Raw genomic sequence first — 11,251 nt, 5'->3', positions numbered from 1 at the left:
AACATTGGGAGGCATTGTGGCTATTGTGTGAGCGGAACTAGACAACAGGATCGTGTAAAAAAGCCCTGTTGGTTTGGAGACGTGATGGTGGCTAATGTGCTCTCTGGTTTCCACGGAGACGCCACAGACTTGAGAGTGTTCTTACGATATCGTCCATTTGTCACGACTTGGATTCAAGTTCTGAAGGATTAGATGCCTGTCTGTCCACTTGTCTGTCTGCCTGTCTGTCTGTCTGTCCATCCACTTGTCTGTCTGTCCACCCATGTGTCTGTTTGTCCACCTATTTGTTTGTCTGTCCAGGTGTCTAGTAGTCCATCTGTCTGTCTGTCCACCTAGGTGTCTGTTTGTCCGTCCGTCTGTCTGTCTACCTTTCTATCTGTCTGTCCATCCGTCCACTTGTCTGTCTGCCTGACCACTTGTCCATCTATCTGTCTGTCTGTCTGTCCATCCATCCATCCATTCACTTGTCTGTCTGTTTGTATGTCTGTCCATCCATCAACTTGTCTGTCTGTCAGTCCATCTATCTGTCTATATGTCTGTCCATATGTTCGTCTGTCTGTCTGTCTGTCCAGCGACTTGTCCATCCATATGTCTGTCTGTCAACTTGTTTGTTTGTATGTCTGTCAACCTGTCTGTCTGTCTGTCTGTCTGTCTGTCTGTATGTCTGTCTGTCTGTCTGTCTGTCTGTCTGTCTGTCTGTCTGTCTGTCCAATCCGTTCATCAGACCTGTCCTCTGGTCTGTTGACGGATCCAGTCGGAGAACTTCACCAGCTGTGTGTAGACGCCGGGTCGGTTCTGCCGCGCGCACCCTTCTCCCCAGCTCACGATCCCGGCCAGGAACCACCGCTTCCCGCGGTCCAGACAGACCAGAGGACCTCCAGAGTCGCCCTACACACACGGGTACGTAGGAAGACACAGGCAGACCAGAACAAGACACAGCTGTTAACCCTTTCACTGCCGCACTACCAAAACGGTTAACCTTTCCGTTCTGGAATTCTGCGACAATTCACAGAAGGTTCACACGACCGTCGGTTAACCTTCTGTCGTGTGGCAGTGAAAGCGTTAATGATTATACGATCACATGATCACAATACAGGCCTTGCAGGGATTGTTTAGAATGTCCATTTTGGTCTCCATGTTGGGTGAAACAGTGGTTGCTATGCGTGTTATGTGTTTGATATATGAGAAATACATCAACAACATTTTTATAATTTGGTGTCTTATTACTGGACGTGGTAAACAAGTCACAGTGGAACATTAATACCTTTTGCTTTTCCAGTGTTTTGCCTACTCTACCACTGCATGGAAATTAGGCCTTTTCTTTCAAAAGTGGTTACCAAGGCAGCCATGTTGGAAGAAATAAAACAACACTAACACTTCCGTGCAACATCTCTACTAAGGTGTAACTCTACCTGAAGCCTAGTAAGCCTAATATCTTCCTAGGCCGGATAATCATTGTCTTTGCACACACACACACACACACACACACACACACACACACACACACACACACACACACACACACACACACACACACACACACACACACACACACACACACACACACACACACACACACACACACACACACACACACACACACACACACACACACACACACACACACACACACACACACACACACACACACACACACACACACACACACACAGGGGATGGGAAAATATATATAAATTAAATATATCGCAATACAAAAACCTGACAATACACATCACAAGTAAGTACTATTTGTATAATAAGACAGTAATCACAAATTAGATGACTTGCCTATCACTTTTAAAAGCTCTCCGTCGCCCATTACATTACACATTACAGTTTGCACAGTGGAAGTCAGTTTTGTATGCAATACATTTCCCTGATGTAATGTTACTCCTCAGGAGACCTCTTCATATGGTGGTTGTACTGTATGGAATCGTGAACCCTGTATTGTGTATCCAAGCATGTCGTTCTATCTCCAACACGCACACACGTGCGTGCACTAGGGCTGACCTCGACTAGTCGAATAGTCGACTAATCGATCGAAAGGACCCGTAGTCGACTGCCAATCTCTCAGTCGAATGCAAAGAAATATATCATTTTTGATCATTCCATTTGGGCTGTGGGGGGTGCCTAATGTCTGATTGGGCTGTGGGGGGTGCTTAATGTCTGATTTAAGTTAAATCACCCCCACAGTCCAAATGGAATGATACAAAAAATAGTTATACTATCTGCTAATTTTGGCCAATCAAAGTCGACTATACAAATCCTTAGTCGGGGACAGGCCTAGCGTGCACACACATACACACACACACACACATACACACACACACACACACACACACACCTGGCAAGCGTCCACCCCTCCCTGCAGGTTCCCGGCGCAAAGCATTCTGGGAGTGACGGCGTCGTCGTACAGCTTGTTACAAGAATTTCTGTTGATGATCTTCACTGAGACCTCCTGCAACAGAGAGGCCAACTCACCTGTAACACACAGACAGACAGACAGACAGACAGACAGACAGACAGACAGACAGACAGACAGACAGACAGACAGACAGAAAAGTTCATCATGTAATACATGGGATACATGTAAGCAACAACAATAATTTTGGACCTGCCTGTTTTGGGGGAAAAACAATACTTTTTCCCATACACCTTTCTAAAAGCTCTGTGGATCTGGAAAATTAGCCAGGGAAGATTTGTATTATCTCTACAATAATGTCACATCTATCTAGACCAGCACCTGTATTTGTGAATGCAGTTTCCTCTCTACACATAAACATGTGGAATATGATAGTTCCTTTATTTTTCTTCTCCATCTTTCCTTCCTTTTGATTCACTTTCTGTATTAGCTGGTGAGTCAGTGAGAATAATGTTTGCTGGAAACAGGAACTGATCACTAAAGTGTGTAATTCCCTTTTTCTTTCTCCCTTTCCCAGGTGCCGCCTGTCTCTCTGATTGCCTGATGAGTGGCAGCTGTCAGCCTCAAGGGACGGGTGGATAAAGCCTGACAGCCTACACACACTCTGGGCGCGTCTTTTTCCATTGCCACTGTTGTGTGGACTGGATTGCGTCATTTGCCATTTCCACTGACCTGTGTGGATATTGTTGCGTCTTTTGCCTTATGTCCACTGTTGCGTGGGACTACCTGTGGTTTGATTCACACTGCTACTTAGTAGCTTCATTGTTTTGACTTACTGGTGTTTCCACCAGGTAAGTGTGATTGTGTCTGGTGGCACTCCTGTGTATTAGTAATAGCCTGTGTTGTTCTGTTGTGCTGGCTGGTTATCCAGGACCCCAACCATGTGGAGTGGCTTGTGTCCTGTGACACGGCGATAACTGGTGTTTGTTTGTCTTATTATATATCCCTGTTTTGTTTCCCTTCCCTTGTGGCATATTGTTGTGGGTTTCATTCCCCTCCTTATTTAATAAATATAATTTACCTTTGGAAAAACGTATTCTTTATTACCTGCCGGGACCTGTGCTTAAAGCACTCACTGGACGGGCTGGCTTCACAACAGCCTGGTGGTATTTTGTTTGGTCATCAGACCTTTGTTTGTGACAATCACCAATAAAGATCAGCTGGTTGGGGGCGGCTACGTGGCATAGTGGGCAAGGCGCTCGCCACGAATGCAGAGACGCTGGGCTCGCCTGTTCGAGCCCAGCGTTCCACATTGCTTTCAGTTTAGCTGGTCGTTCATACTAATACACATTGAGTTTAGCTGGTCGTTCATACTAATACACATTGGCCGTATTAGGGGGTGGGAAACTGATGGGTGGGGATCGGGCGTTGTAGACAGCGACTCCTACAGGTCGGTTGGTGCGCCTGCGCAGTAGAATCAGGAAGTGTCGGGGGCAGCGTGAGCCTCCCACGCGTTACTCCTCGCCACTGAGAGATCGAGCTGCGCAGGTGAAAAGATGCGACTGCTGTTACCTCAAGTACCGGAGGGGACTTGTGCTATGTATGACTTAGTCCACATTGCAGCCGGCTTGTGGGAGGCAAGAAACAGCGTTCGTGACAGGGGAGGGTTGAATTGGATGATACGAAATTGGGATGGGAGAAAATATAGAAAATGGGAGAAAAAGTGGATCAAAAAAAAATAAAGATCAGCTGGTTGAAGCTGCGACACACAGACAGGAGTGAAGAGAGTGTGATGCAAGAAAGTTGTGTGTGATTTCCCCACAAGAGGAAAAGCTAGTGTTTAGTTTGTCACCCGACCAACCAAACTATAAAATACCTGACCTTATACTATCCTTATCGACCAAGTACACTTATCTGAATCAGTACACTTAATACCACCAGGCTGAATCAGTACACATCATACTCCCAGGCTGAATCAGTACACTTCATACTCCCAGGCTGAATCAGTACACTTCATACTCCCAGGCTGAATCAGTACACCAATAATACTCCAATATTCATACTCCAATAATAATAATAATAATAATATCTTAGATTTATATAGCGCCTTTCAAGAGACCCAAGGCGCTTAACAGGAGGGGGCAGCTAGGGGAAGGGCATCAGGGAAGACGTAACAATAAAGTAAAAAGGAAATAAAAAGAAAATAGGGAAATCAGGCAGTCATTTACAAATTTGGTGAAGAGGTGGGTTTTGAGTTGGGATTTGAGTGCAGGGATGTAGCACTATGGATGTTTGGAGGGAGGGAGTTCCAGAGGGTGGGTGCGGCAACAGAGAAGGCTCTGGGACCGACAGTCCGCAGGTTGGTAGAGGGGATGGAGAGGAGACCGGAGTCAGACTTCATACCCCAGGCTGATCTAGTTCATAACACTGTTCACCAATGTCATCATGTCATTCATGAGAGTGACATGGGAAAATGTCTATGCCTCAGGACACTCTGATACTAGTTTAGGTCTGATACTGGTTTAGGTCTGATAATGGTTTAGGTCTGATACTGGTTTAGTTCCGATACTGGTTTAGGTCTGATACTGGTTTAGGTATAATAGTAGTTTAAGTATGATACTATGCCGTATGAATAGGCCTCTCTGCTTACACAGCTATACACCCAAACTAAGTAATTCAATCTTGTATTGACTCCTAGGAATCATATTTCCATGAAATAAATAAAATAAAATGTATTTGTAATATACTATACTATAATATAATATACTATATATATATATATATATAATATTAGTAAAGCCCGAAATCACAACAAATTGCCTTCATGGGCTTCACAGATCAAGAAGAAACATCAAAATAGATCCACAATAAAACCACCATAAAATCCACAATTCTGAGAAATAACTGACAAAACAAGCCAATGCAGTGAGACTGTTTCCCCTGTCCACAGTGGAGTGTGTGTTTTAGACCAGGTGCAGGATGATAGACGTACATCTGAAGATGGATCTCCACACACTGGATCACAGCTGGATCACAGCTGGATCACAGCTGGATCACAGCTCCCAATGCTTTACTGACTAAAGAAACCAACCCAACAAGAGACTTCATCAGGCAGAATCTATTGAGCCCCCTGAAGGTGACTGGTGCAGGAAACAGACTAATTGAGTTTGTTCACTTAATTTACTTCTGTATTTCTGGCTGATTGGTTCATTCAAATCCTTGCATTCTGTCTACATATATTGTGTTGTTTCGGTGTTTCGTTTTATTGTATTGTTGAGTGTTTTTCTTTACTTAAAAATTTAGTAACTAATAAACTAATAAAATATTTACTCGTTTTTATTATTATTATTATTTCTCCCCCTTTTCTTTTGATTTAAATGTGCTGCACATCCACTTCATAAACATTGTTATATTTGCACAATTATATTTGTATTGTGCATTTTTACGTGTGTGAATCAAATCAAATCAGATCAAAAGGAGACTGGCTCCACACCGTCTATACTGGCACCACAGTCAAACCATGTGTCCAAGCTGTTGGACTACATGTATGGTGATGTAATTTATAGGCGTGCTGCAGCCTCAACCCTTAAATCCTTGGACTCTGTCTGTCACTCTGCCCCTAAGAGTCATCACTGATGACAGATACGACACATCACTCCTCTATGAGAAGGTGGGTTCTCTCTGACGGAGAGGCGCAACAAACACTGGTAATTGTTTCATTTTGAAGGTCATTATTGGTAAGCTACTTCCTTATACTACATCATTATTGGAATGTGCATTTTGTTATGATGCCCCTCTAGCTCATGGAATGAACTCCAACAGTCCTTAAATATTGAGATTCTCTCCTCTGTTGCAGAGTTTAAAACCTTGATCTCCAACCTTTGTCAATCAATTTGTATGTGTTTTAATTGATTTGTTATCCTTGCTTTTGCCTCATCTTGTTGTCTTATTGTTATGGTTTTATATGCTTTTAAAAAGAAATGTCTGTATGTACACTCAACGTGACTGTAAATGAGGGAAACCTCAGTTGCCTTTTGAGTTTAAATAAAGGTTTGAACATGAATACTGGCATCACACCGTCTATACTGATGACATCACACCATCTATACTGATGACATCACACCATCTATACTGATGACATCACACCATCTATACTGACACCATCTATACTGATGACATCACACCATCTATACTGACACCACACTGTCTATACTGATGACATCACACCATCTATACTGACATCACACCATCTATACTGATGACATCACACCATCTATACTGACACCACACTGTCTATACTGATGACATCACACCATCTATACTGACATCACACCATCTATACTGATGACATCACACTATCTATACTGACGCCACACAATCTATACTGATGACACCACACCATCTATACTGATGACATCACACCATCTATACTGATGACATCACACCATCTATACTGATGACATCACACCATCTATACTGACACCACACCATCTATACTGACACCACACCATCTATACTGACATCACACCACTATACTGATGACATCACACCATCTATACTGACATCACACCATCTATACTGACATCATCTATACTGACATCACACCATCTATACTGACATCATCTATACTGACATCACACCATCTATACTGACATCATCTATACTGACATCACACCATCTATACTGACATCACATCATCTATACTGACATCACACCATCTATACTGACATCATCTATACTGACATCACACCATCTATACTGACATCATCTATACTGACATCACACCATCTATACTGACATCATCTATACTGACATCATCTATACTGGCACCACACGTCTATATTACTGGCACCACAGTCAAACCATGTTTCCAAGCTGCTTACCGTCCTCCATCAGGACCCCCCAGCCGGTGACGTAGCAGCTGGTGCCCGTGTTGAAGGTGTGCGTGGGGGCGGGGACGCACACGGGCTGGATCAGGTCGCTGAAGAAGACGGGCGCGCTGAGCTCCAGCAGGGCGATGTCGTAGTCGGAGGTGAACTGGTCGTACTGCGGGTGGAGGAAGATCCGGCGGACGGGCCTGATGGCCGCTCCGCTGCTGCCAGAGGTCATCACACGCATGCCCATGTAGGCCCGCCACGACCTGGCGTCAGAGTACCTGCGGGGGCACACTCCAGCGCTTCATTCAGGTGGTTCTAGGTGGTTGCTAGGTTTGATTGATTGATTGAAAACTTTATTAACAGATTGCAGAATGGGTACAATACAGTACGGCTCAATACACACAATTGTTAAGGGGATGCAGACCAGAGAAAGACTTCGTCTCGTTTACATCAGGGTCCCCCATTTTCAATTCATCATAACATATATGACATACATGACATACAGATAGTCAGTACTGCTACATCTATACATTTATGACATACCAGATTTGCAAATACAGTACTGTTTGTGATACAAAAAGAGTCCAGAAAAGAGAGTATATACATTTGACGTAAAAACTGTACATTGGGGGAGGTTGGGTAGGTGGGGTGGGGGGGGGGAACTGTACATTGGGGGAGGTTGGGTAGGTGGGGTGGGGGGGGGGGACTGTACATTGGGGGAGGTTGGGTAGGTGGGGTGGGGGGGGGGAACTGTACATTGGGGGAGGTTGGGTAGGTGGGGTGGGGGGGGGGAACTGTACATTGGGGGAGGTTGGGTAGGTGGGGTGGGGGGGGGGAACTGTACATTGGGGGAGGTTGGGTAGGTGGGGTGGGGGGGGGGAACTGTACATTGGGGGAGGTTGGGTAGGTGGGGTGGGGGGGGGGAACTGTACATTGGGGGAGGTTGGGTAGGTGGGGTGGGGGGGGGGAACTGTACATTGGGGGAGGTTGGGTAGGTGGGGTGGGGGGAGGGTTGGGTAGGAGGGGTGGGTGGGGAACACTGTACAGGTGTACTAGGCAGTTACTATGGTGTTCTAGGTGGTTGTTAGGGTGTTGGTAGGCAGTATCTTCTCGTCTCTCTCTGGAGAAGATGATAAGCTACTTTCCCCAAATGTTGGCGTGTTCCTTTAACTAAGTCTATATTTGACTACATCCATGACCTGGCTAAATTCCTCCACGATGTCATTGACAGTTGTTACTACGACACTAAAATGTACGCGTCTCTCACTTGATGGCGTCAGAGTCCTGGAAGCAGTGAGCCGCGGAGATGAGCCAGCGGTTGGAGACCAGCGTGGCGCCGCAGACGTGGCCGTAGCGGTCCATCTGCAGGCTGACCTGCCACGGCCACGAGCCGGCCCCCGCATCGGACCCCCCCACGATCTTAGCACGCTTCCTGGGCCTGGTGCCACAGCCTGGGGAGGAAGAGGGTGGGAGGGAGGGAGAGAGGGAGGGTGAGAGAGAGAGAGATACAGAGAGAGTGTGAGGGAAAAAGAGAGAGAGAAACAGAGAGAGAGAGAGAGAGAGAGAGAGAGAGAGAGAGAGAGAAAGAGAGAGAGAGAGAGGGGGGGGGGGGAGAGGGGGTGGGGATAAAGGGAGGAAGGGAGAGAGAGGGAGAGAGATAGAGAGTGTGAAAATCCTTTATTTTCTAGTGTAAAGAACAAAATTATCACGTTCTAAAAAGAAAGAAAGTGTGTGTTGATTGGGCATGCACACACACACACACACACACACACACACATACATACCTATTTTACCATGTTTATTTACTGGTGCTTATTTTTATTTTTGTTTTTTGATCCACTTTTTCTCCCATTTTCTATATTTTCTCCCATCCCAATTTCGTATCATCCAATTCAACCCTCTCCTGTCACGAACGCTGTTTCTTGCCTCCCACAAGCCGGCTGCAATGTGGACTAAGTCATACATAGCACAAGTCCCCTCCGGTACTTGAGGTAACAGCAGTCGCATCTTTTCACCTGCGCAGCTCGATCTCTCAGTGGCGAAGAGTAACGCGTGGGAGGCTCACGCTGCCCCCGACACTTCCTGATTCTACTGCGCAGGCGCACCAACCGACCTGTAGGAGTCGCTGTCCACAACGCCCGATCCCCACCCATCAGTTTCCCACCCCCTAATACGGCCAATGTGTATTAGTACGGACGACCAGCTAAACTGAAAGCAATGTGGAGCGCTGGGCTCGAACAGGCGAGCCCGGCGTCTCCAGTATTCGTGGTGAGCGCCTTGCCCACTACGCCACGTAGCCGCCCACTGGTGCTTATTTTATAATTGTTTTCAGTTGGTTGTTTCATTATTGTTCGTATTGTTTATTAGGTGAGACACCTTCATAAACCTCTAGGTTTTTTTTTATCTCACCTGCACATTTTGTTTCATGTGTTGCTTTGATATTTTTATTTTTATTTTGTATCATTGTGCAAATAAGTAAACAAACAAAAACATGTTGTAAGGATTTAATAAATACAGTCCAACAGTACAAATGAATATGCTCCACTAAATTCCATGACTGAAAGGAACAGGAAGAAGAAAGTTCGTATTGTACCTGCCCCTACACACATACACTACACTGATAGACTAAGTGCAATGTTTACCAAACCAAACAAAATGTACAGTACATACTTATTTTGCAGAAATGGAAACATCAACACAATTAAATTAACATAAATAAATACATTTTTTGTATCTATCAGTTAAATTGCATATTTAGGTTAATTAATGTATACACACACACACATTTAACATTCAAAATCCAAAAATGACTCACTACAGCGCAGTTCGTCAGAGCCGTCGGAGCAGTCTTTCACTCCGTCACACTCGGGGTTGATCTTGCTCACACACTTTCCACTGGCACACTTATAGGAGAACGGGGTGCAGCCTTTGTGGTCTAAAGAAACCAAAGAAAGACAGACTTAAAAGTGTTATAAACTACAGTGATTGATTGATTGATTGAATTTATTCGACAATCTAAAAATCACATACAATACTGAACATGTACAGCCATCACATATCATTTAAAATCGTAGAGAATTAAAACACAATAAAACCTTACGGTTTATTTCCATTGTGGTCCTCAAAGGGGGGGGGGGGGGGGGGCAAGATAAACTACAGTGTTAGCTTATAACGTTAAGCGTTTTGACCTGGAAGTAGGTGGGAATGAATTTCACAAGAGGTACGAGACCACAAGAGACTCACAGGCTCTGGTACAGTTGACCTCGTCACTGCGATCCTTGCACTCGATGACACCGTCACACACTGACGACTTGGGCAGACACACCTTGTTGGGACACATGTGGTAACATTTACCTGTTGAATAAAACCCAATGATATTATAGTATAGTGCCCATTCTAAACAACAGACAGCAGCATTATGAGCATATATGCTCATTCATATACAAGTTCATAAACAATAGGCAAGATCTTCCTGCCACCTAATTTTTTCATCAGAAATTCACTCATATCCAACAATCCATAGTAATAAACTCCACTTACCTTTCTGTCAGACATCTAGCCATCAATACAACATTAGCTTTAGAGGTCCTAAACTCTGGAACACTCTAAGTTCATCATTGAGGTCAACAACCTCCTTATCTATATTTTTATATTACATTATGTATATATTTACATTTACATTTTGTCATTTAGATGAACGCTTTTACCCAAAGCAACTTACAAGTTTTGTACGACAAGTCAGCAGGAAGGGTACAACTCTATCAGCTGCTGAGTAACAATGTTCATCAAAGTGTTCAGACTCGAGTGCTACAGTGTTGAGTGTATGTTAGTATATTAGGAAGAGTGCATGACAATAAGAAGGTAATTTTTTTGTATTTTTTTATATTGATTGAAGAAGTGTCTCTTTAGTCTACGACTAAAGATTGGTCGGGTTTCGGCTGTCCTGACTGTGGTGGGAAGTTTGTTGTGGAGGGGCTCAGGAGGTAGAGCAGTCGTCTGGGAATCCGGAGGT

General features: G+C 44.5%; 1 protein-coding gene across 1 annotated transcript in view; it reads right to left on the bottom strand.

The window, feature by feature from the left end:
- Positions 1-720: 720 nt before the first annotated feature.
- The window catches only part of LOC311237608 (uncharacterized protein), a gene marked incomplete at both ends in the record, with an annotated part of 81,782 nt that continues 71,251 nt past the window's right edge, over positions 721-11,251 (bottom strand). The window contains 6 exons of the mRNA XM_084325546.1: positions 721-888; positions 2,345-2,481; positions 7,246-7,517; positions 8,507-8,690; positions 10,055-10,174; positions 10,483-10,593. Of these exons, the coding sequence (XP_084181672.1) occupies positions 721-888; positions 2,345-2,481; positions 7,246-7,517; positions 8,507-8,690; positions 10,055-10,174; positions 10,483-10,593 (992 nt within the window). The remainder of the gene's footprint in view (positions 889-2,344; positions 2,482-7,245; positions 7,518-8,506; positions 8,691-10,054; positions 10,175-10,482; positions 10,594-11,251) is intronic.

The sequence above is a fragment of the Notolepis coatsorum genome, assembly GCF_963971535.1.
Source record: "Notolepis coatsorum genome assembly, chromosome: 12".
NCBI classification, from domain to species: domain Eukaryota; kingdom Metazoa; phylum Chordata; class Actinopteri; order Aulopiformes; family Paralepididae; genus Notolepis; species Notolepis coatsorum.
Note: the sequence above shows the minus strand (reverse complement) of the source record. Positions and strands in the feature narration are given on the sequence as shown.